General features: G+C 41.3%; 1 protein-coding gene across 11 annotated transcripts in view; it reads right to left on the bottom strand.

Moving 5' to 3' along the window:
- EHBP1 (EH domain binding protein 1) overlaps positions 1 to 27,211 on the bottom strand; it is a 212,605-nt gene that overhangs the window by 80,611 nt on the left and 104,783 nt on the right. For all 11 annotated transcript variants that reach the window (XM_066177713.1, XM_066177704.1, XM_066177708.1 and 8 more), the window contains 2 exons: positions 24,736 to 24,919; positions 259 to 437 (listed from right to left, as the gene is read on the bottom strand). In XM_066177713.1, coding sequence (XP_066033810.1) covers positions 259 to 437; positions 24,736 to 24,919 — 363 coding nt within the window. The remainder of the gene's footprint in view (positions 1 to 258; positions 438 to 24,735; positions 24,920 to 27,211) is intronic.

The raw sequence follows: 27,211 nt of genomic DNA, 5'->3' as shown, positions 1-27,211 counted from the left end.
TGTATAAGATTAAGGAGAAGAAAAACAAATCACAGAGAGGGGAGAAATAATTGTTTATGCAACAAGGGAGAGCGAAGAGGTCACAAAGTTTGAGCATTCATAAAGCTGGTTTCTTAGAAAGGACGGGTTCCCTGCTTGAAAGCAAAGGGTGAAAACAGTTCAGCACCTGAAACGTGCTGGAATTTGATTTTTAAGTTAAATAATTGTTCAGTGTTTCTATGAGAGTTAGCTTATGCAGGCAAGGAGTATACAACTTACATTAGGTCTGGTCTAAAGTGATGTAATATTGCACAAAAGGATAAACCATTTCTCCACGACGTGGTAAAATTGGTGATTTTCACTCCCCTGTAGTTTTTTGTAACTTCCTTGCACCACACCAGCAATGACTGACTAGCGTTTGGCTTTCTCCCCAGAACAGGACTTGGTATTGGGCTTGGCTGGAGAAAAGAAAAAAAAAAAAAAAAAAAGAGAAGAAAAAGAGAGAAGATAAAAGAATTTAATGGAAGATGAGAATTAACATTAATTGACCTAACTAGATGATCTGTATCCTTTGATGTGAGTTTAGGTCCTTCACAGCTGTCAGTTTACAATGACTGCAACTTGCAAAAGACACAAATCGCGAGTTATTATCTACAGTTGTTGCCCCAGGCACTTGTCTCCCAAGGATGCAGATATACAGGATTCCAGATCTACACAGGGGAAGAGGCCAAGGATTGTACCAGTGGAAACAGCCGTGCTGAAACACAGCACAGCCCGTGGCACACAGCCTTGAAAACGCTTCCCAAAGTGCAGCCACGGAAAAGCATCCCCAAAAGCCCGTTCACAGTTAAATTCACGACACAGGACTGCTGGATTCCTCTGGTACAGGCTCCAGAGGAGAAGTTTTGGTGCTTTTTCTGTGCCAGTGAGAGATTGTGCATGAAGGTAATTATGGCCCTGAGTTTCTGAACTGCCACTTCCCACCGCAGCCAAAGAGCCGCCTCTTCCAGGCTTTAGCTTTTCTACGCGGAAAAGGAATTTTGGAAAATGAAAACTGTTATCAGAGGGTAGTTCCTAACAAGTGTCAGATCATCATTAGCTAATAATGACCATTTCCAGAAAAGTTATTTTGACCCCTTCAATAACATTTTTATGGGTACAAACTAGGAAATAAAATAGAACACTTCAGGTATTTGAAATTTGTCAGACTATCTGCTGCTCCTCAAATTCAGCGTACTGATTGCAGATGTTTTCAAGACACACATACTTACTTAGAAAAGTAGAAAAATCCTGCCACTTTAAAAACTTCTTAGAGCTAATCAAACAGGCAGAACGTGACCGATGCAAATCCTACATGTGAATTACAGTGAAAGAACTGAGACCCCCTATTCTTCCAAAGTAATATATTTAAAAGCAAACATATACACAACAAACAAGCTCTTGATGCACTTTAGTGCTAGAGAGTTGCCAAATTAAGACAAATCAAGAGCAAGTAATTTACTGTATCACAGACACTGAAGTTTATGGTCAAATGGATTTACTTGTTCTTGTCTATTTGCGAAAGACCAACGATGCCCCCCCTTGACTGAAGCCTGTCAGTGCTCAGCAATTAGCTGCTATCAACTCATTTGTTTTCACTGCTTCTGGGGGAGAAAAAAAAAAACCAGCACAGAGAGCCTGGGAAGTCATTTTTCATTTACTGTCACAATCAGCCCTAAAAGTTGTTGCATAAACACACTGCCTCCTCACCGGACAGAAGCACTGGTAACTCATTTGCAAAGTGCAAAAGGTGATTTGCTGAGATTTTTAATTTTTTTTTAATATCACACCGTACGTACAAAATAACTTGTTAGAAAGCGCTTCTGGTTTGTAATCCTGTCAACGATTCAAACCGGCATGAACAAATCCATTAAGGATGAGACAAATATCTCCAAATACACCGAATTAACGGCTTCAACAGGGATACACAAAATAGGGAAGGAAAAGCAGCAATAAATTATAAACTTTACCACGCACAAGATTTTAATCAGAGAAACAAATATCGTGTAAGAGCTGCCAGACTGTTACTCCAGAGTCAGTGAAGTAATTATTTTTCTCTTGTTTTCTTTACAACTTGAAGAAAAACCCATTAACTAATCACTGACCTCAAATTTAAGGTGCTATGTTACTTAAAATATATTTGCTATTACAAGTTATATCCATGGAAACAGCACTACTGAGAGAAAACAACTAAAATAGCCTTATCAAATTGTGGAAAGGTGATATTTTAACAAATTATTAACAAATTAATTATTAATTTATTGATATTCAACAAATGCAAAATACCGCTGCTTAAAATCATAGAGCACTACTTACCAGATACAGTAAATGTTAGTTATAAAGGCTGAGTACTTGTTGATGAAACTCTCAACAAAAATGGTAAATTTTCCAGTCACCACCAAAACGGTTAACTCTGAAATTGCCTTAGGCAATATTGCCATTTAAATGCTTTAATTACTTACCTAACAAACTGAAGATGGAACTGAATTTAAAACCAGGCTTTACAGAAGGAAATACAAAGACTTTAAAACAATGAATTTAGCAGGATTTCACACTTTATTTAAAAATTCATTTTAAAATTCTCAAGGTTTAAAAAGATGGGCTGCAATTCCTTGAAAATCCGTATTTAGGCTGGAGCTTTTTTTTCTGTGTTTGTCTTTCCACTTACAGTAGATTTTCTAAACGTACTTTATCCGGAATACGGAAGATTTAGGACGCACATAATGGGCATAACACGCACAATTTTCTCTTCTCTTACCTGATGAAGCAGAAATTGTATGAGGTTTTCTCTCCACACTAATTAGTTCGTGGGTTTTTTGATAAAGGTGAAGTTAATACTACGACACTGTTACGCTCCTAATCACCACCTGCGTCAAAGCTTTCATTATTTAATCTATGATAAAAGCATTCCACTCCAGACACAATGGAAATACAGAAGTAAAGGCAGACCTGTGTGCGAGCACTTGACATGCCTTCTGAGGAGGTAACAAATGTTAGTTGTAGTTTCTTTTTCAAGTGTGTGTGAAAAATCATTATGCAAAACGTTTTCTTTCCATATTTATATGTTGGACGTATTAATTACCGGCTTGGTGCAAACACAATTACTACCAAGTGCCTATTTCTAGCATGTATTTGCCCTACATGACTGGTAGGAGCTAATCAGATGAAATGAACATTTAATAACCTTTTCCTTACACCACTCTTTTCAGCAGCGAGTACACAATTCTTCTAAACGACACAGCAGTCACGACTTGCCTTTTTGAGCTCCAAGTCCCTGCAAACTCGGCTGGAAATGCCACTCAAAAGCCCAAGATACCCACACCAGATTGCCAGAGCTGCTCGCTGATCAACAGGTTATGGAATCTAACACAACTGGCTCCTGTCCAGCCGTGGAGCAACCTCACGGTGAGCTCAGAGGTTCCAGAGCTCGTCCCTCACAGGGCAGCTCAGATCTAAATGCAGCATCATGTGGATGGATTTATCAGCTGGAGTCAGCACTGGCTTCAGGATATCTTCGTTTCACGCTCGACAAAAGCACTGAAGTCTCTTATTCTTCTTTCTCCACATTCTGGAAGCTGGGTGAATATGTTTTGTAGTGTATGCGCTTTTTCTCTTGGGAGATTATCCCAACGGGTCATTACTCGATGCTAACAAGAGGACAATAGCTTCAAGAATCAGGCTGCATCCCCACACTTGAAAATACCCAAAATAGCTGGTTTTGCTGCTCTGAGGAACCCAGCACCAAGCAGAGTGATGGCTCACAGAGCGAGGGCCGAGCTGCATCTCTGACACGCAGCCCAACACTCAGGAGGAGAAAATCAAGACTGGAACTGTGATGAGAACACGGGGCCGTGACACAGGCAGGATGAAGACTGGAGGGGCTCAGTCTGAGGACCTCAAGGGCTTGTAGACATGTGGCAGAGGGGTAGAGGTGTTTAAAAGAAATCAAGAGTGTTGAAGCCCAGAAGAGAAAAATGCTGAGAGGAGTAAGGGGGAAAAGAAAAAAAGATTTGTAATTAACAAACGCAACTCCTAGAAGGGGAAAGGAGCTGAGACAACAACCCAGGACTGGTAATTAACTGCAGGAGAGGAAGCTCAGATTGAGATAGGGCTGAAAGTCAGAATAGGGAAGACCTACAAACAATGAACAAGCAAGATTTTTTCCCTCAAGAGGCAAGTACAGACACTGGCCTGTAACTTATTTGACTGAGCAAAATAAAAGGGATTTTCCCGCACCCCTATCAAAACCACGACGCTGTCTGGGCTCACCGAAAATTGTGCAAGCACTAAAATGCAAGATAAGGTAAACGAAAGTAAGGCACAGGTAGGTGAGTGAAAATGTGCAGCACGTGGCTGGATGTAGTAGTTCAGGAAACACAGCTGAACTGAACAGTCTGAAAAGCTGAATGAAGGTGCAATAGAAACAAGACACCAAATACATTTCAGTCAAATAGGTAATTTTATACCCTCAAAATGATATTCTAAAATTTTACTTTTTAAACAACACGGGATTTCACCCATAGGAATGTCCCATTAACCTGGGAGTATCAGAAATTGAATATGGCCCATTTCATAGAATGTATGCCTCTGGCAAGGTCTGTATGTGTCCAAGATGCATTCAATTTTGTTTATTCTGGATTGTGGAACAGTCGGAAAAAAGTGGGTTTTATTAGTATCAGGAATATAAAATACCGTATGGAGAGAGTCTGCAAAGACAGAACATCTTTCTGTTTTATTGCAAAATTGGAGAAAACATCCTCATGACCCAGTTGTGCTGAGATGTTCCTTACTTAGGGCAGTTGGCTATTTTTTACATAGCAGGCCACCAGAAGATTACAATTTAGTGACACATCAAAATACAAGTGGCATTGCTCTTTGCTCCTAGTAAGGGAAGATCATGCATGTATGAGAAAAAACACATTTCCTAGAAAGAAATGTTTGTTCTGCCATTCTGTTACTCTGATAAACAAATGCATCACTTCAGGAGTACATTCCTTAACTTTGTGCTTTCTATCGGCATGATGCAAAATGTCTCTGTTCCTACTGTTCATAAAAATGAAGGAGATAGGAAAAGCTGCTGGGCACAAGTGACAGATTCACTGAATTTATTTCCTATATATGATTAATAACAAGCATTTAGCTAACCTCCAGGTTTCCTCAGCAGCAGACATCCTCAAACTTTGCCTTCCTCACTCTTCTGATTGTGCTTACAGCTAACGTGGATATGCAATAAAATATAAACTTTTATCTCAAAAGCCTTAGGCATAAGCTTTTAACTGCTTATCACTTTACAGGTTTAATTTTGGCACAACCAAACCAAGTCCATGTTCAATCACAACCCAACATTCAGACATCTGCCTGAGCTGACACGACGCTCTCATGTTTGAACGTGGCGAGGTGAAGAGGAAGGCGAAATGCTTGGGACACACCTCAAGTTAGCAGTTGGTCAAGTAGGTCTGACTGTTTAATGGAAAAGTGTTTTTTCTGTTCTATATTTTGATGGCCAGGAGTCTGGAAAGAGCTTTTCCAAACCACGCCTGGGCAAAGGAAGGAAAACAAAGCTGTAGATGGCTGCCTCTGGTTGCTTTTACTCTGAGCACCGAGGAAGCGGTCTGGTGGAAAACGGCAGCATGTGATCACACAATTGAAATGTGCACACGTATATAACCCCCAGGCATCCAGTGCACAAAGATGGGAGAGACTGCAGCAACAAAGGCCGCTGCTAAGTACTCAATTTTGTAACTTTTCTAATTATCTGGTAGCCTCCTTTTCGCCTTTTACTTTGTCTAGTAACGAAGTACCATTTCCTTAGCCGAAGTCTTTCAGGGTTTTGGTTTGGTTTTCATCGTCGGGGATTAAAAGGATGAAAAGAACCCAAGAATTCAGAACTAAACTCTAAACCTTCAGAACCAAAATTCACAACACATCAACTGCTGGACAATTGCCTCGCTTGCGCAACAGGACACAAGGCTGACTGCTCGTGGCAATCAATTAAGGGCAAGACAGACGATTTATTTCCAGATGACAACCTCCCCCGTGGATGTTCTCAGCAGAGAAGAACAGGACCGCACAGGAGTGTGGGCAGCTACCTCACCAGGCTGAGCAGCCCTAAATTTATTAGCTAATTGCAAGGAGAAGATTATGTTAATGAACTGGGAACAGAGAAACAAATCTGAGGCAACATAATGAATTGGTTCCTTATGCGGAAGTAATTTCACCTGATGGTCAGCACCAGCCAGGAAAGAAGTTACAGTGATCTCCTTCTCAGACTGAACTATTAAAAAGGGATTGGCTGAGGCTCACCTAGCTTCTCTTCCCTGAGGTTGCATAATCTTTGTCTTGAACGCCGTGTTTTCAATTAAAAATCTGGAGAAAAGGTTCGTAACTCATACCATTAGGCAGAAGCCAACACGGAGCTGGGTCTCTGATGATTACACGTATTTATAATGTAACAGTATGAGCAGGTGACATGCAGGGATGGGGCCTCATTTTTCTGCTCTCAGAAGACAGGCAGTTTCCTTGTGTCCACCTTCCTTCCTCCAGTTGTCCCGGTGGCATGTGGGCTGAAGGCTCTGCTCTCATGTCATCTGTGCTGGAAGCCCAGATGAGCTTCCAGGATGCTGCTGGTTCACAATCCCTGGCTCTCTGCCACGATGGGAACAGTTCAGGGTTTTGGGCAGCTTGCCAGAATTAAGCAACTTAAACCACAGATGAGGAATAGCAATTTTCAAAGCTTTTAACTTTGTTAAATGTGAACTGAACTAGCAAAACGCACCTCCCTGGGCCCAAGGCCATCTCTGCCACATTTCAAAGGCCTGCAGCAAACAATGGAAGTGTTAGAGCTTGTCAGAAAAGGTCACAAGAATCTCTTCTAAAAGAAAGCACAAGGCGAACTAAAAATGAGAGTCACTGCCAATTCTTCCTAAAAACAGTGAACTCTTGTTGCTTTTGCAGGAATTTCTTTTGACAGGGCCATTAAATAAACACAAGTCATTATCCCACTCTTCTGAACATTTCAACAGACACGGGTTTTTTTCCAGGCAACCTTCTGATGTTGGCTCATTAAAGGTGACATTGCTCAGAACTTCACAGTTGCCTGTTTTGTAAATCTACTGCATCATTTATATGAATGCCCGACCGTAGGCAGATTTATGGAAGCATTAACCTTTACCTGTGAGAAACCTTTGTTTTAAATACTTGAGAACACAACGCAGATGCCAGATTTGCGCAGGTATTGCAGCAACAAAGGAAAACAACCTCTGTCTGGGTGTGCTTAGAGCACTCAGTATTTTTAAGCCTGGCATCGATGTCACAGGACCTCTGAAGGCCACAGTACACCTCCTGGCTGACAGTGGAAATAATTTACAATTATTTACAAAACGTATATTTTACAATCCTGCATGAGTTGCTGGTACCCACGAGCTGCTGGTACCCACGAGTTGGCACCAGGCATAAGGATGGATATTCTTCAAGCTCCTGAGGACAGCAAGAGATAAATGAGGATTTAATGGAAACAAGCTTTTGCCTTGATAAACTACTGCATCGGCAGCTGACTCCGTGTAAACAATCACAGGAGGGAGATGAACAAGAGTGTTGCTTCCCTCCTCAGTGGTAAGGAGAAGCTGTCCACAGATGATGGGGAGACATCTGAAGGGCTCAGTACTATTTCCTACGTCTGTCTTTATCCCACGAATCAGATGGAACTCGGAGAGTTGCACTACTCATACAGACACAGAAAGGTCAGGTTTCAGCCCCATGTGGAAACAGCTTAGATAAGCCCGATGCTTTCAGATCAGCTGAACGCATTTGATGTAATCCTAAGGTACTGCAAGAACCAATACGAAACAACATCCGAAAACATGGTCAGTCTGGAAAACTTGAACACAGGGGAGAGCATTAGAAGAGTAGGACAAGACTACATTTCCTTCTAGTCTTTAAATGCATAAGAAAAAGAACAAATAGCAAGAATGCAGACGAGCGAATGAAAAAGAGGCGGAACAAATAATCAAGGTCCTTCTTAGTACATGAAAGTTCAAAGAAGACAAGCAACAAACATTAATTTGTCAACAAATCATGACTAGCAGTCCAAGTTCCTTCTGCAAGAGGGAAGCAGGGAGTGGAGAAGCATCAAATAACAGATTATAGATGTAGCTGAGCTCTTTTAATTGTCTTTCAAGATGCTCTCATAAGGAAGCACAGAAAACAGAGCCTTAATGAGACTCATGCAGATGCAAAACAGGTTGGAAAACTATATCCAAGCCTAGTTTAAAGTGATGGGGTTTTTTCATATTTATGGAGCAAAAAGAGAGTAAGAGAGATCAAATCCTACTATAGTCTTGTTTTGTCCTTCTCTGCTTAGAGGATTCTTTTAAAAACCGGTGAGGAGTTTGGCTGTGAGTTGTAGGTTTAGCTTCCATAAGAACTGAGCTGGTTTTGTAATGAAGTTAGTTACAAATACGCTCCTTCTGTCTGATTTAGGACATAAAATGCCTCTGTAGTGTTCCATAACTTAGGGACAGAGAGTGCATTCCTTAATCTGCTTAGAGCATCTTGGTTAGACTTCTGCTCTAAAGAGTCTTCTAAATAGCCAGGCTCTACCAGCTGCAAAAGAGGTTTGGGGAGACCAGTGAGACCAATCTTGCCTACCTAAACTCCTCTTTTGAGAGTCCAGTGCCTTCCCCTTCGTGCTCCCTCCCACCCACTCCCAAATCTGCAGGAGGGATTGTTACCAGCACCTAACACTGCCAAGGTGTTACGGGCAGGAGAAAATAAAAAAAATCATTGCTAAATGACTTTGAAGTATTTACATGTGGTAAGGAGAAGAACCGATGTGACTGTAACTCATTGAGAACCTAAACTGTGACTAAAGCAGCGTGCACACCATGTATTTATCAACTTGTCATTCTCCCACTGGAGCTTCAGCACTTCTGTTGGAGTACTCTGTAAGTTTTATTGGAACTGTAGGAAAACCTGCTCTTTGAACTCCCCTCCTGCACAGCTTGAGAGGTAAGGTGGGTGTTAAGCAAATGATGTTGCTGTGCTTGTTTCCCAGTCACGTCTTGGCTGATGCTTCTGTTGCTGAGTGTTGCCTCGAAGTGTGAAAAGCTTGTGTTTTTAAGATGATGGGTCCTGCGCCTTCAAATAATTTTTAGAAGCTCATGTAACTTGGAACTAATGCTCAGCATTAGAACAAACTTTGTAGATGCCACTGGAAGCTTATTTGGAGCAGCTGGCTTTTATAACTTTACCAGCGTTCTGAAACTGCAGCTGGTTTGCTGTGTTACCAGAGCTCTCCCTCTACATTAACTTTCTCTTCCCTTTATTCTCCCCATTTCAAAGGCTGTCATAATCATTTAATCTCTTGTGATGCAATTAGATATGTTGCTACACATTTATTAGCAAACTTACTGTCAGACTAGTAGTAATGCTCTAATTTACACTTCCCAAAGCATGGAAATTCCTGTGTAGGAATGAAGGCTCCCTTCTTTTCCCTCCTCCACCTATCCCGAGGTGCTTATGCAGTGAAAAGTATTGCAGGAGCCTGAGATGTGTGAGTGATAAGTGCTCTACATGTTGTAACAGCTGGACATGATCAGACATGTGGGAGATGATGGATGAGGCTCGAGTGTGAGTCTTCTGCATTTGTGCTGGCTGAAGATTTACCCTGCGTAGCTCCTTTGGGCTTCTCTGATAATTCTCATCTCAACCCTCCATGCAGTGAAGAACAGTTGATACCTTCCCCTGATGCTCCTTCTGATAACTGACTGAAAGACTGAAGTCTTGTGGTGCAGTCCTTCTGTCCAGGTGTTCCCTGGTTCTGCCTGCAGATGAGTGGTTGGAATCACAGGCAGCTCACACCCAACTCATTAATCATCGCATCATTTGGGGACCAATAGAGAACCTGGCAGGAAATGCTGAATTTTATTGCACACAGCCTGGAAACTAAGGCCAAAAGGCACTTGAGATGTAACACTTTCTTCCATTTGTGGAAGCTCAAAGGCAGAACTCCTTTTAAGGATTTTAATCCAATGTATTGGGGATCCAGCGATGTCATCTGCCTGTCACGGGAGTTAGTGACAGTTAATGCATGGATTAACGATCGGAACGGTGTTGAAAGACCAGGGAGTCATGAATCTTCATTCCTGGTGCTGCCTTAGAAATACAGACTCCAATCAGAAATGCTCATGGAGTTGTCTGTCCAGGAAAACCCACCAGGCCATTATGTGGATCCGATGCTCACAGGTATTGCGCGCACTACAGGTGTAACAGCGCATGCTAAAAACCCTGTCTGGTTCTTCACATCACCCTATTGTAGCAGTGCCCTTCTTTTCTCCCTCACCTTGGAGTACTCCATTTGTATTTGTTTGTTCCTCAAAGTCGAAATCAGCATTTTGTCTCAAATCTTTTAATGTTGCTATATTTGCCGTGCAGCGTTTCGCTCAAAGCGTTTACTTTTTTTATTTATCTCACCAAATATTTTCCCTTTAGGGAATTTAAACCAAGGAAAAAGAAAGAGCTGCTGAACAAATCCTGTTGTTCCAAATATGAAGCTGATTTTTAAAATGTTAACATAAACACTACCTCGAATTAATGAAAAAAGCTATCTCTGTGGACAACGTACCAACACTTAACTCAAAATTTTATGGAGTAGATCCTAGGGATCATGTAGGAGTTTTACATGTGTTTAAAAAAAATGAAACCCAGAAGATCTGACTGCTGTGCATTGCTGTAACACCCCTGGAACGTGGCTAACGCCCAATTACTGCATGCTTAGACTTGGATGGGAATTACAATTGAGCTGTAAAATATTTTGACAGTTTCCAACTGTTGTGTGGTTATTAGCCAGGCATCATAAGAGAATGAAATACAGTGATTTGATTAGGTCTGGAGCACGATCTGCTTAAACAAGGACTTTCAACATAAACATGTAGCGGAAAGTGTTAATCAGAGGCAGGATTTAATTATCAGCAGCTTTCCTTGAGTTCTGCAGGAGAGAATTCCCCTCTCCCAAAGATTTTGATTTCTTAAATGAGACTCGCCATACCTCTATGCTTCGGCTTTTCATTTACAAGCTTTTACTTGTTGAGTGCTAAAAGCATAACCACACCAAATTTAATTTGTCGCATGAAAATTATGTGTGCGTTTTTCAAGAGGATAGATTTGACAGTGCCGAAGCTAGAAAAGCTTGTGTTAATTACATATTATAAAACAAAAAGGATATTTTCACTTAACACGTATTTCTCCTTTCAGCTGAACAAGTCCCAGCAATTAGCAAATTTGAATAATGTAAGGATTCCTGGAAAAATATATGTTAAGCCAAGTGGCACTCGAATTGCTGTTACTTTTACTTTTTATTTTGAAATTAAACTAATAAAGCAAAAAATATTCAAACTGCATGCAAATTAAGCTCCAGATTGTGCCAGTCTTGTTATGTTCATTAAGCCATTGAATCCTTGAGTAGTGGCTGTTATTCCATGGGGACTATTCACAGAATAAGGTACTATTCAGAGAGGTAAAGATAACAATCTGCCTTCACACTGCTTAAATAATGCTCATTCTGTTGGGCAACTAAAGCAAGAATATTCAAGCCTGTCATTCCTTGATTTTTCGCTTGCTTTATTTAGTAATGCTTTTTTTTTTGTTTCCTGTGTTTATGAACGGTGCTCGAGAGTGAAGCATTCTGTTTCTGGTAGAGAAGGCTTTTTCAAGTGTTGTCATCCTGGTTTTTTTTCTTCTTTAAAAAACCCTCTTAGGTAATCTTTGTCTCTCAGTTCAGTCTGTGACATCTCTGCTGTGGCAGAGAGCTGATTTGGTTACCAGAGCTGCTTACAGCGTTGCTGTTTGCCTAAACACCTCATTTCACCCAGCTGTAATTGGGGGGAGGTTTTCTGACTGTTGTCCTGGGTTTGACCTGAACTCTCACCTTGCAGATGACAAAACCTTTCTGATGTATCCTAGATTCTAAAGCGGTTTTGTGACGCTGTGGAAATGGGCTGGCTGGGAGAGAGCCTTCCTCTCTGCAGTGGTGGGGTTTTACAGTCAACAGCCAATCTCCTAAACAACTGAGACCTGTAAACTGTACAGTTCTACAGTTCTTCATTTGGAGAGTTGTCAGTGGTTATTGAACTTCCCGTGTATTCAGATAGCTGTGTGTGCCAGGAAAAAAAAAAACCAAAATATGCCATGCTTTGCAAGGAGATCTGATGAACACAGGGGAATTGGGGCATGGGTTGCTTATGGAACGAATAATACCAGGACCTCCACACTAGGAATAATCTTTAAAATGGGGAATGGGTTGGTTTTTCTTTTGGTGGGTGATTGAACTGAGAGGCCAGTGGGAAGTGGTGTTTGGTGAGAATTAGGGGTTTTCCAGCTCTGATGGCTGCAGTCTGTGCCAGCTGTGGGCTCTGCAGGTAAGAGACACAGAGAATATTGGTCTGAAGCACATCCAAAGGATCACTTGGTCTTCCTACTTGAACATCCATGGAGTTCCCAAGCAGTCTTGAGTGCATACACTGCATTATGGATTGTTCCTCCTGATGTCTGTCTGACCTCTAGCAACTAAAGCCTGTAACTGTTTGGGTAAACACTGGTGTGGGGGTCAAAGAGTTTGCTTTCTCCTTTGGAATTTTACGTGCTCCATGACTTACCATGTTACTTTCCTCTCTCATTTCTTCGTACCATAAATGACCTAAATGTGCTTCAGCTTTTTTCATGCTTCTTCCTTTTTCCCCCCTGATCTCTCTTTGGGCTCATCTTCCTTCCACTCTGCATCAGGGAAAAACTGAGCATAAAATTTTTGTTGTGGTTTTGTTGATGCTGAGTGGAGTGAGAGAGGCAGTCTGCGTCTTGCAGGTTTTATTCCTGTCTGTACATCTCAGTACAATGTTTGTCTTTTTCACAACAAGCTGATGTTGTTGACTTTATGTTCAGCTTGAATAGACCGTTTCCCCCACATCCTTTTGTGAAGAGCTGTTACCTAACCTGTTTTTTCTCATCCTGCATTTATGTAAATGATTACTCCTTCCTATGTTTCACTTGTACCTATTGAATTCCATACTGCTTTTTCCAGAACTTTACTCCTTTTTACGTGATTGGAGTTCTTTTGGTGCATTCAATGTCCCTCTCAGCTTCATGTCCAGGGCATAATTCACTTTCCTAATTCAGACGTTCACTGAACCTAAGAAATTCTCTTGCAGAACCCCTTTTTAATGCCTAATTGGGGTTTTTAAAGAGTTCCGAGCAGATATGCATTTTCCAGTGCCATTCAGATCACCTGTTTGAGGATCCACACAGAGGCCATTAGTCATGCAGGGATAGCAGCAAGGACAATGTTAAGGAGTTTAAGGATGTGAAATTGCTAAAATCTGGTCACAAAATGGGCCCACTGCATGATCTTCCTTTCTTTATTCTTTTTTTTTTTTTCTGTATTGGGCATTAAATGCTGGCAGAGCAACTGTCAGAGAAAGTGAGACTGAGGTGATGAAGGACAAGTTACTTTTCATCTCTGCTCAAAAACACCCCAAAACACAGAAACACACACAGGACACAAAATCCAGAGCAATGCATTTCATTTGTCTGGGGACTAGTGCCCCAAAAAAGGAAGAAAACACTTTTCCAAAAGAGATGAAAGTGCTCTGAAGCAAACCCTGCAACGCCCCATGTGTTGTATGGGTTCGCTTTAAATGCTTGCAAAAAAAGACAGCTTGTGATTCTAAATCAACCACTTATATATGTACAAGGAGACCAGAAATGGAAGAACATTTCAAAAACGCAGAGGCTCTCACTGGAATTCTCTTCTATTATTCCCCATTACTCACACCTATGCCACATTCTGCTCCTACATTTGAAAACAACAGTTAAGTATGTAAACACCAAAAAAAAAAAAAGATACAGTCCTAAAAGAAAACATAATTCTAGCAGGCAAAACCCCAAACATCTTTTTACAGAAGCCTAATCTTGTTGCTATAAAGAAATGCAAAAATGGTTAAATGCGTTGGCAGAGAAAACTCCTTCCCTGAAAACCCCTCAAAAGCAATTTTCCTTCTTTTTTTTTTTTTTCTTTTTTAAATCCCAGTGGTAATATTCCATTAGCATTTCAGGTAGAGTGGAAAAGTTGTGGTTACAAGTTATAACCACATTGAGCACTGCAGCAATATTTGGTTTGCCGTGGTTTTTTATCTGTAAGCCTATTGACTGGGCTCTGATCTGCGCACCCAATAAAAAGATTGAATAAAATAAAGAGATCGAATAAAAGACTCCATAAAAGGTTGACTCCCATTCTGTTACTGAGTCACTGCTGTCAACGACAACCAGGACAGACGACTTACCGATAGCGCAGAGGGCCAGGAGAGCACTTCAGAAAAGCATCGATTCTGCAGCATTGCTTTACAGTGATAAAAACAAAGCCTTGCACAGAGCTCCTAAGAGCCTTTTGGCAACATTAGGAAAAGGGCTCGTGGTGTTACGGAATATGGTTGAGCTGCGAAGCAGATTCTAGAACAAAACACTTGAATGATCTGTTAAGCCATCTCTAGCCAATTGGTGTCTGAATTCACTTGCTAGAAAGCCGGAATGTAGATGATGAATATATATTTGTTATATATGTGTACAATATTTCTATATTGTTATAAAAGTATACATATAACATATATACCTTTGTATGCATCTATACACACACAGAGAAAGACAATATACACTCTCTCAATATGTCAAAACCACCCCAAGCTTACTTGAAGTAACAGAAACACATTCTGTGTGTTTTTTAAGTAAAAATTACTTTCTTTATGCTCCAGAAGCATAAAATACAAGGCAGCTAATGGCAAAAAAAAAAAAAATAAATAGGAAGAATACAAAAATAGAACACTCTTTTTATTTATAGTTATTTATGGTGGATATTTTAAAGGTTGTTTGGCTGAGTTAGATTCTAAGGATGTATTTGCATCGAAGCAAGACAAGAAACATGACCCTTGCAAGGCTTTAAAGATTCCAGTTCCTCGCCTCAAAGGTGTTGATGAAGTGAGGGAGAATGAAGATTTTAGCTGGCCTACCAAAGCAAAAAGACAACTCGGGTTAGAAACGACTCTAACCTGCCCCAGTCCACACTTGTGGAACTTTGGGTGGAAAGATTTCACTGCTCTGGGACACAACTGCGGGGCAACTAAAGGACCTCAGCTTCTCCTTGCCTTCAGCGGACTCTGCATGAAGTCTCAAGAACTCTTACAAAAATCCAGCTGCGTAACAGCATCCAAAATGTGCCTCCCAAACGTACTGCCCTGGTTCTGCTGTGTGCCAGCCTCTCCCCCAGCTGTGCAGGCAGAGTTTGAGCAGTTGTGTACACATCTGTGAGCTTAATGTTGGCCCCCACAGGGAAATAAAGGCGACTTTCCCCAGCCACAGTGGGCACTGATCCACGCCATGCGAGCAGCAGGGATCTGCTCTGGGTGCTCAACATGCCAGGCATGCATTTGAAGTTGCTCCTAGTCTCAAAATTAAACATCACAAGACCTTTACCAAGGTAAAAAAAAAAAAAAAATTACTAATGAAGGCTCCAGTACCTAGAGAGCTGTGTTCTTCAAGCTATTCCATCCCAGGTAACAACAGGGAGGTTGGGGGAAATTTTTTGGTTTTGGTTTTATTTGTGTCTGTTGAAATGCTCCTGATTTTGGGGATGGCAGACATGTTACAACTACTGAGTATCCTGTGGCACTGCATTTGGGAACCCACAGCACACCCCAGCAAGCTCTGCTCTAAAGGAAGAAGGGGAGAGGCAGGATAAGATGTAATAGAAGATGTTTCACCATGCTGCATCCTCTGAATCCAAATGATTTTTTCCCCAATGAGGGACTGCCCTCTCGACGCCACAGGTCTCTTTAAAGTGGTGTAAGCATTTCACCAGTGAGTGCTTAATCAAGCTTTTAAATATTAAAGTTGAGCTCACATATTAAGCTCGCCAATATTTTTCCTAACATTTACCAGGTGATTTCCTTAATGGCTTTAGTTTCCAGCTGGCTCCTTGAAAGCTCTTTCATTGAGCTGGAGCACATGATTTGATTCACACTTTAAAAGCTTTTCCTACACATGCCTTTCAAAGCTGATTTGCCTGAATTAGACAAATGAACGATATCTGAATTCTGTGCCTTACTCATTACCACAAACTATGAAGTATCATTCAGGGGTTAACACAATTATCTGCTAAACTGCAAAACAGCTCTTGTCAATAATGAAACTAAGGAAAGTAAAATACATTTGCATGTCCCCGTTTTATTGAGATAAAAACAAATTGGGTATATCTAATGACACGTAAAGCTACTTAAGTTGGATCAGAAAGAGTTCTGGCTTTAAATGTATTTTTAACCTTTTTCCCCCCTTTATTAACAGTCTCTGTACAGAGTGCCTGCACTGTATCCACTTGAGACCCATCTATATGCTTCTGCACAGGACAAATCAAACCATAAAATATTAGCAGGATCTGGATTTTGTATTCAAATGGCTGATTCTCCAGCTAAACAACATCTCTTTTTTTCCTGTATTTCTATTTTCCTTAAAACAACTCAGAAAAAAGGCGAATCAAAAACCACGGTACATGCCACAAATCCCTCGGACAGCTCATACAGTGACAGTTGCAGAGAACAGAGTTCTGCTGAAAGAATAGAGAGAAATAGATTTAAAAGGAAGCAGTGAATCAAAAAAAACCACCCCTGCCTTCAGCTCGATGCCAATAAAAACCAGAATCACTCAGTTCCTTCGGATTGTTTTCTATTTATTTTCTTTCCTTTTATGCGGTTAATATTTTAGGAAATCATTGGGGGTTTCTTTCCCCCCCACCCCTTTTTTTTTTTGTCACCACAGACACTCCCTTTAGGCAACCGTGCATCAACAATCCTCCCACGTTCAAAGTCGGCTACATCTGTTGCTCTTTCCCCATTGTTGAAAATTCCTGCCTTAATCCTATTTGACTTTATTCATGCAAAGGTCATCCTGAATTCAACAAATGGAGGAGCGATAGCAGGCACACTGTTGAACATGGCTAAAAAAAAATGCTCTTGTAGAACATGCAGCTAGTGTGCCGGCACTATCTCACCAGTCCTGCCTTTATTGTGCAGCCTCTCCTCACCAGAGCTCTGTTGGAGTATGAACTGGCAACACGTTTCTCTCCTTGCAAACTCAGGAATACATTTTCCTTCCCAACCCGCTCGGTTTTCTCTGTTTTTCAAAAAGGTTTGGTGCTTAACTCGCATTTGCTGGTGGGTACGACTGACATACACACAGAATTACCTGAGTGTTTCACATGCCCTGAGGCTCGGCTCCTGGCACCGATGGATTCCCTTTTCCTCCTGGATTTTATCCCTGAGTACATCTGGCCTCACTAACCTGCCCACCTAAAACTAATGGCGATCACAATTTTAAGTAAATTAGGCAAAATTCCACCTAAAAATCCTTCCACAAAGCAGTGTAGAACAGCTAACACAAATTCCTCACTTTAGGGCCACCGCTGCACTGTAGGTTCGCTAACAAACGTCCACCTATTTTGGTTTTAGACTTACTTTTCTTTTCCCAGCAACAAAAAGCACTCTGGCTTAGACCTGGGATTTATCCCTACGCTTAAGCATCTGACCCAAACCAAAGACCATTCAGCAGGAACAGTGAATTAGCAAGCAAACCAAAGTTAACTCGCAGACTGATTTATGAAGGGAAGATAATTATTTTTGTAATATGTCCATAACTCATCGTGACAGAAGCAAAGGAACATTTATTCATGCACACTTATTTCCAATCTGAGGTGCTTGCCAACCGCGATGAACCAAACCCATCCCTCGGGCGAAGCAGAGAAGCAGGCACACTGTTCATGCGCTCCTTTCACTCAGAGCTGCATCAGGGGCCACCGATGGTGGAGAGAGCACCCAGGGCTTGAATTAACGCCTAAAAGTTAAATGTCAACTTCAACACTTTGTGCTGAGGTCCTTGTCAGGCGCAAGGGAACATTGGAAAGAAGCAGGTTTTCATTTTAAAAGCAGTCCTGGTACTCTGCTTGTGTGGCTCTTGTTAAGGTAGCAAAACTGTTACTCTTTTTTTTTTCAGGTTTTTGTTGTAAAGATTTTGAGGCTTTTTGTTTCGATGACGGTTTAAAAAGGTTTTAGGGAAGAGGAGAAGTGTTCCTTCTCTCTTCCACACCTTTTAAAGAGCAAAGCTTGAGCCAAACGTGAGTCTGTGAAGCCCAGCAGGAGAATCAAAGCCCTCCAGGTCACAAGGCACAGGAAGGTGAACCCTCCAGCACCTACAGCAGGACCCCGTGGCCTTGTGCCACCTGCCTGCCTCCCTTCCACTGGAGCTAAAGGCAAACAGAAATACTGCAGGAAATAGAATAAAATAAAAGGCCCTCACTGGGGAAAAGGATTTTCACATGACATCTCCCAGAAGCTGGCCCAGATCTCACCAAGCTGGCCCAAAGCAGCTGTCATTCACATGTTTGGGCAGGCCAGGAGTGCTCCAGCTATCCAGCCTGGATATTTAGGAACTGCAGCACTCCAGAAATCTCAGTGCACCTTTTCCACAACTGCTCAAGTGGTATTTTATGACAACAAATCTGAGATCCATAATTTGTAAATGTAAAAAACTCAATTTAAAATTAATGTAAAATTAAATTTCATGTAGAAGTTAAATTTTAAATGTGAAAAGCGAATGTCACAACGCTGCTGCAGCCACCAAACCTTACTTGCACAGACATTTTGCAGAAGTGCTAACTGGTGCAACCCAGAACCGCTGCAGGCACTGACAAAGTTCCCATCCATTTCAGTAGGAGCCACATTGCACCAATAATGCACAAATACCTTAAAGAGCAATTATGAAAATTACAGAAGCAGTCAAGCATTTATCAGCCTGCACATTATGTATATTAATTTGCAATGAAAAATATTTTTCCAGGACAGCTCTGGAGGCCTGTTATCTGCATCCTCACTACTAATAAGGACCTCAAGAAGAAACAGTCAAACACTTAAGTAGCAGCACTTAAAGTTGCCAAATCAAGTGTTCAAAGATTATGGTTCCAAGTACATTTTTATTAATACCCTTTGTATAATAGCATACATAATTTTTTGGAATAAAAACTGAGGTCCACAAAAAATCTACCTCCAGATTACTGTGAGCTATTGCTTTTGAGTCCTCAGTGTGGACTCAAACAGAGAATTGTTTGTTTTAGGATAATTCAGGTGACACAGAACAGCATTTTCTCAGCTTCATGGCACTTCAGTCAAGCCAAGATTTAATTTAATTTTGTACGTAGAGTGGCAGGGAGAAACACTCTTGACTAAAGATTGATCCTTTCCTGTAGAGTTAAATTTGGCACAAAAGGTCATGCTTACAGAAACAAGGATGTCCAATTCTTCAGGTTCAAAAGATGCTTTGGGAAGGTGAAGAACCCACCGGTCCCATGCATCGACTGGAAACCAAAGATCCCATGAGGATGACCCTGAGAGTGTACCTTGAATGGTTCTGGCAATTCCTTCTGGAATTGGCCAAGCATCTCCTGGGTGGAAAACGTCTTTTCTAGGATTGTATAGGAAAGACATTTGATATCTAAATCTGATGCACTGGCTAAAGCCACCCAGACATTTGTTTTGGTTGACTAACTGGAAAGTCTGAACAACCAAAAACAAGCAAATTACTAAAAGCAAGCAAGCAAAAAAAGCCTAAGTATAACATTGGATTGAAACCTGCTAATTTATCCGGCTTGGATGAAGCAGTGAACTTGAGGAAAACAAACCAAACAAACAACAAACCACCACAGTCCAAAATCTGGTTCAAGAGATCAGCTTAGCACCCCACATAAGGAATTCATGAGGATGTGTTTCCATCTAAGTAATAATTCCGGGACAAGGAGAGAAGTCAGAGGCTGAAGATGGAAGGAAGCAGCTCAGCTCTTGCCTCCAGTCCTGGGGAAAACTCCTGCTACAGGAACATTTGGGCCATTTTTTGAGGGTTTTAACCTTCAGGTTCTGAAGGAAGCACGTCTCTTAGAGATAATGTGACTACAGAGCAGCACCTAAATCTTTTTGACAGCATGGGCACAAGATACTTCAGTCAGAAAGGCAGAAAGCCACACAGAGAACATGGAAAGGCCCTGGTTTCCCCTACAGTCTCAATATCCAACAGTGGGTTGCTGCTGGCACCAATCATGGGAATAATATGAGGGCAAGTTCACAAACACCATTTAAAACTTATGAAAACAGTAATAAGCAATTGCCTAAGTTTTGGATTAAAAAATGGAGCCTCTTTTATTCTTAAACACTTGAAAAGTAGCAAGTTGAATGACTTGTCTGTGCTTCCATATGATTATCTCACCATCTCTCTGTTCATGTTACGTGTGCAGCTTGTCTTTCTTCCTATTAAACCAAAACATGTCATTGGGCTGCATGCAAAGGCAGCTTTTATTTTTTAGCTCAAGTTCATAACAGCAGACATCTTCCAATTTTATCCAGTACCTTCCAGGTCTTCCTTGGGCCTGAACCATCCGTCTACATAGGGAGTGACAAAGATTTCGTAAAAAGGAGCTGCACAACTCCTTTGCAGCAAATGTGAAGCTGAAAAGGAGCAAAATCATTGAAGAAGATGTTCCAGAGAGCTGGGAAGTCCTGATGTGAATGGACAACCGGAGATCCTTTTGATGTCAAGAGGCAGGGAGTGATCTTCACCTCCCATGTGGAGTTTACTGTCATTCCTCCACCCACTTGCATTACTGCCCCTCTGCTTCAGGATGAAGTCTTCCTACAGCTCAGTCACACAAGGCTGATGATCTTGAGGTAAATGAAAGTGGAGAAAACAAGCAACTGGAGACTTTAGGCTCTCTGATATCTTGGGAGCTGTGGGGGAAGCTGTCACTTCTCCCCCTTCCACTAAACCTACTTGTTTGGTGCTCTATGCATTTATCCTGCCTTAGAATGAATGAGAAGGAGAAAAGAAATTACAGGCTCCTTCTCCTTCCGTTGAGAAGTTCTGAGAATTTCTCTTCTTTCATAAGGAAGTAATTTGTACCTCCTTTGCTGCTCGAAGAACAAACTGCCCATCAGGCAGAAATCTTTCTGGACAGCCTGAACATCCTGAAGCATTGCAGATACACAGCAGACTACCAAGGATATGGATATTTTCTTCTAACATTTAAGAGTAACTCTATGGTTGAGGATGCTTAAGTGTTTCCTCCTGTGCCTAAGTAAATAATTCTTTAACTCCTACATAAATTCAGTAGCATTCCTGCCCCCTCATTCTCACAAAGAAAATAAAATTCTCGATTGTGCAGAGACAGATTGCTTTAGCTTCTCTACCACGAGACACAGTTGCCAGCTCTGGGACTGATCTTTCAAATAAATTCAGCACAATGAAGAGAAGAAATCTGAAACTGGCTGAGACTTCACCCAGCTGAAGTTCATACGTATATTCTGTAATCAGTTAAAGCAATCATGAGGACTGATATGCGTGCTATGTGCTGGTCTGATACCACATTTTGAGCCTGACATCACCTTTTTTTTCCCCCCAGAAAGTAAGAAAGTGGGGGAAATTTAAAGTCTCTGTGACCTCTGTGAAAGGCAGAACCTGGTTATCCAAACCACGTGAAGAACAGTAACAGATGTATGACAGTAACAAGCCCAACAAGGTTTCAGCACTGTTGGGTTTGACAGCACTGTAGCACTTTGATGACTGAAGAGCTTAATTACAGCTTTGCACTTTGTCAGACTCACCTAAATAGAGTCAGCATACCATAGTTTTCAAGTCATTTGAGATGATTAACTGTGGGGTAACTCCAGATCTCAGACTTTGCATTTTCAGCCCTCTCTGATGACTCAGATTAGTTTGGAGGAGACACACAAGACAGGAGAGAATTAAGATATTCCTTTAGGAAGTGTGAATAGATTAAAAAAAAAAATAAATTTGAAAGCAAAACGTCCTCCAAACTCAGATATGGCAAATACTGAGCTAATTCTGCGGGCTGAAGAGCTGGACCTTTAGGGAGTGTTAAAGCCTGCCTTATCTAAGATAGATAACTGACCCTTCCTCACCAGCACAGCTGACAGGGGATCTCCAGGTGATCAAAAGGGCCTGCTCAAGTGGAAGACATTGAAGAAGCCGGGAAAGGATTTGCCCCCACGGGTAACTCACTTAATAAACTCGCTGGTGTGTAGATGGCAATGACAGCATTTGTGTTTTTTGGATTCAGCCAACGTGATGAAGGCTGCTAGCACGCGAAGGACAAACGAGCACCAAATGCTCTGCCAAAGACTCGCAGAGGAGCTTTTGGAATATTTCCCCCTTAAGCTCTGAAGTTCTAATATTAACGCTGTGTTTGTGTAGTTTAAAGATTAGCATTTCTGCTCCACAGGCATTTCCTATGGCAACAACCAAGGCAGGGAACTGAACCTGCTGAAACCACCGAGGCTCTGGTATAACTCCCAAAACTTTCTGTGCACTGCAAACTTGGACAAAACACTGAGACACATGATTGAACCTCCCTTTACCTAAGTTTACCTCTATAGGACTAGTCCCCTACACCAGGGCATGCACTAAGTTCATGTTTGTATAGTGCCTATACCTTTGGATGGAAGTTTTTCCAGAGTTGCTAAACATTGTCTCAAATATTGAGCAATAAACAAGGAAGCTGTGCCAACACTCCAAGTCCCACCTGGGCACTATTTTGTACTGTTCTGTGAGAAAAGGGTTTCTATTCTTTTAAATGCCAGTACTTTTCCGAATTTCGAAAAGCATTCCAAGTAAAGTGCTTTTGATCTGAGTGCAAAACAATTCAAGCACAGAAAAGAAGACTATGCTCACAGAAAGCTTTCTGCATTGCAAGTGACCGTACAATATTTTAACACACCCACCCAGCAAAACTTTCCACTGTAATATAATGAACCAGGACATTGCATCTGCTTTAGAGCCTGCCCCAATGTCTCCTATCCTCCAAAATTCTGTTAAAAAAAAATTAATTAATTAAAGCTTTCCTGTGAAAGAGCCTGTGAGCACAGAGCTCCACCTTCCCTCCCAGCCCTAATGAAAATCAGGGTTTCGGTACGTGGCTCTCTGCTGATCTCAGCTGTGCCTCAGGGGCAGGGGCAGAAAGGTGGGCTGCAAGCAGGCAGGCAGCAAAATATTCACCAAGTAACACCACAGAGAAAAGCAGGAACTGCCTGACTGTCCATAACAGCACAGTCTTCTCAGCAAGTTCAATCCTGAGTCTTTTCTTCATCAATTCCACCTTTGCAGACACTCTCAAGCTTCATCTAGGGCGGACAAAAACTACACCAACCAAACTCGGTACAACATGTTATTGCAGCACAGTAAAGACATGTATGAAGCAGAGACACACATTTCCTTGGAAGCACACCTGTTAAAAAACACCTCTCAAACAATGAGCAAGGGGCACGCAATTTCCACCAAGCAATCAGATAAAAATCTCCACAGATGTCTCTTCACAGCCTTGGTAGTACCAGAAAGCTTTGCTTTGACCCGAGAGCAAATTATAATAAAATCAAATAATGTGTCACTTTTCGTGCAGAAACTCACAGAGAAACTCCAGCTAACAGGACTGAATCCCATTTCAGAGCATCACAGAACTGCTGTGCTTTGATTTCACATACCCCTGGTTGTGGTTTTGCATATGAGGAATAACTCGTGCAGTGTGCTCGTGCTCTTACTGCGCTGTTTTGTTTTGCAGTGAGCAGACAGAGATTAGGTTTCTGGTCTCATACCCTTTAGCCCCAGTGAGTGGTAAAATGACAAGCTCAGAGCCTGAGTGGACAAGGACATGTGAGCAATCTGCCTGAGTAATTACACCACGAAATGATAGGTATGACAAGTAGTTTCCCTCAATTCTGAAACTGAAGCACAGCAGCTGTGATTCAAGGCAAACCAGATGACAACGCGCATACATTGGGCAAGACACACTGGAAGGGAGGCGTTCTGTCCTCATCCTCCCACCTTTTAAACAAGGCATGACATTGATTTCTAAAAAAGGACCATTAACTGATACTGTTAAATGCTTCTTTTGTTTAAAGGAAAAGCACAAGTGGTGCTAACTGCTGAAACACTGGAGCTGAAATCCACGCTGACAGAAGTTGGCTGTTGTAGCAATAAAACACCCACACCTCACACTAACTGTTCCACTGAAATTAACTCTGATTTGCCTGTGAAAAACATAAAGAGGTGTGCATATATAAGTATCCTTAGTCTGGACATTCCTAGGAAACAGTTAAACTGATTTAAAATGGACTGTCTTTTTGGTTTGGGTTTTTTTTTTTAATTACTTCAACATAGCTTTGGAATTGGACATCTATAAATTCCAACACAAATAAACAGTACCCAGCACTAAGCTTTTAAAACCCAGATTTATGACAGAAACATGGAGACAGGCTCTTCAACAGGGGCAAGGCTTAGGAGCATTAAAACAGATCAGGACAAAGCACTGTTCAACATGATTTTCTTCCTTCTCCATGGCATATCCAGCTGTAACATTGCTTACTAGAAGACTCTTTTCTTTGAAACTGCAGTTGCTGTTTGCCATTAAATCCCTAAAGAAAAAATACAAGCTCCTACAGCTGCACCCTGCCCATGAACCATGACAAGCCAACAGGACTGGCAAAGCTTTTAAGATGCAGAAACAAACAGGATGTTTACAACCCACAGAAAGGGGCTGCTATGAACAAAAGACAAAATTTTGGTATGAAATCTTACCTTAGGAGAGGAGGAAAGGTCCCTCGATGCAGGAATCGCTGACACGTTCTCACCCATGCCCATCTCTGTCTTTGGCAAGAGCTTTGGGGGTTCAGGAGCCTTTCTCTTCATCTTCTTTTCTGGTTCTTGCAGAGCAACTTTAATTAAAGCAGGGCTTGATTTTGGTTCATAAAATGGATTTGATCTAATTAAAAGAAGGGAAACACATTTCTTTGCTATCTCCTCCGAAATAAAACCAAAAATAAGACCTGCTTAGGAAAGCCAACGACAAAAATACTTTTATTATCCCACATAAGAACGTGTTACCTTTGTACACTTTTAAATACTACATTTTCATACAACTGAAAAGTGAGTTACAACAGCTAAAACTGCATTATTCAGTCACAGCTGCCATAATTTTTAGAAAGTCCTGTAAGTTGCAGCGGTTTTATCAACTGCATACAGCTAACTCTTCAATTATACTTCGCTATCTATCAAAGAGTGATCTGATTTTATGACGAGATCAGTATCAAAAAATGTGAGTGAAGCTGCTGGGTGTTTAACACTCTAATGAACAGAAGAAAGACAGCTTGATTAGAACACTTAATATCTCTCTGCAGACACCAGCAGGCATCACCTGTCTATTTTGAAAGAGCTTTTTATAACTAAACCTAATCTGAGAATGTTACAGAGTGAAACACCTTCCACGGAGTAGATGCAGTCCAAAGAATTATCCTTAACTCAGGTTCCAACTCTGCATTTGCACTACCCTAAGTAAACACCTCCACAGCCAAATTTTGCCAAATTTTATGTTAGCTTGATGCATCGAATATCACTCAATCAATGATACACCAAATAATGGCTTCTTTTACACACTTAGTAGAGCCAGCAGCTTTGTATCCTGCTAAGGAGACTTGGGGGAATCTTTTTTGCACTGAATTACTTCATTATTACTATTTGCTTTCTGTTTTTTTGCAATCCAAAACTGGACAGTTAGCTATGAAATGGATACGTTAATTTATTCTTTTTCTAGTCCCTCTTTCCCCTGCAAGATACTATCTTTAAATTTATGACAGATCTCAAGTTACAATTCCCAACAATCTGTCTGCGCACAGTGTGACCGACCACAATAAATCACCTCAGTCCCCTGAAGTCCCTTAGAATCCAACTCTGGATGGAAACACTCATGCATTAGGTAAGAGTCTACTTAGTTAGATCCATTCACAAATTCTCACTCAGGGTAAGACTCAGGAGCTAGCACACACGATTTTTAAGAACTACAAAAACCAACTATTCATCCAGCTGCCTCCCACACAACATCAAATTTCTCTCCTTCATTTGTGCTTGGGGAATGAAAATGTCTTTCAGCTTCACAGGCAAACTTCAGAGTTTATTTTAATGCAATTTACAGTCATCCTGTTTTCACAGAGAAAAAGGAAGCAATCAACGACCCACACCACAGAAATCTGCTTTTGAAAGGCAACTTTTGCCAAAGCCCATAAGTGAAAATCAGGCAAAAAAATCTCCAGATCTTTCTAAGAATCTGCTGCTTCTGCTCCTTACAGAAAATAGATATTCAACTCCTGAGGCAAAAGGAAAGACTAACACTAAAATAACTCATGTGTTGATTTTGAACTTTGAGGTGTTCCCCCACTCCGCTGCCCATCAAGTGCAAAGCCACCAGAAACTAAAGGCAACCAAAATAAGCGAAATGGGAACAGAAGGGTGTTTTCCATGGGAGGCAGTAGGAAAATGAGGTTTTCAGGCTGGAGTGGAGAATGCATCCAGCTGTCTAATTTAGCTCTAATTTAGCTGACAGCCCAGCTCAGCTGCCTTCAGACAGCAGAGAGTTCAAAGGGAGGTGAAAATGAAGATAAAAGAGATAAAGGCTGAAGAACAATGCATTCTATGGGACAGCACAAGGTTTTATTTAGTTCAGCAAGTCAGCCCTCGGAACAGCCAACAGGCACAGCACGTTTGGCAGGAATTTACCTCTGAATTTGAAAGGTGAGTATTTGGAAGGCGTTAAAATTATTTTGGTGTGAGAAAAAAACCCCAACACCTCATCAATGAGAGTAAACGGGTTTGGAAGAACCAGCTTTTGAACTTTTAAGCTCCAGAACTGCTTGCACTACAGGCGCCAAACTGAAGACCTGCACCCTTCTGTGCCCACCAGAAAGAAGTACTAAAAGGAGAGAAGCCTTTTTCTCTAGAGAGAAAGAAGAACTTGCTTGAAAGCCGGAATAAATCCTCACATCTCGGTCACAGAAACAGACACAGGTACAGAACAGAGGTGCACATGTGCTACCTTCTACCTTCCTCTCTTAATCGGTCTTACAAATATTGAGCGAGATTTTTGAAAAATAATGTTAATACAGAAAAAAACACCCAACCAAAATGGTTCTTTCCTGAACAAACTATAAGGTTTGAAGCCATGAGGATCTGATATACACAGCAGTGTTTGGTCCAACAGCTTCCACAGGGCTCTACAAGAAAT

Source organism: Chamaea fasciata, unplaced genomic scaffold (assembly GCF_029207755.1).
Source record: "Chamaea fasciata isolate MVZ Bird 193981 ecotype frontalis unplaced genomic scaffold, bChaFas1.0.hap1 SCAF_3, whole genome shotgun sequence".
Classification (NCBI taxonomy): Eukaryota; Metazoa; Chordata; class Aves; order Passeriformes; family Sylviidae; genus Chamaea; species Chamaea fasciata.
Note: the sequence above shows the minus strand (reverse complement) of the source record. Positions and strands in the feature narration are given on the sequence as shown.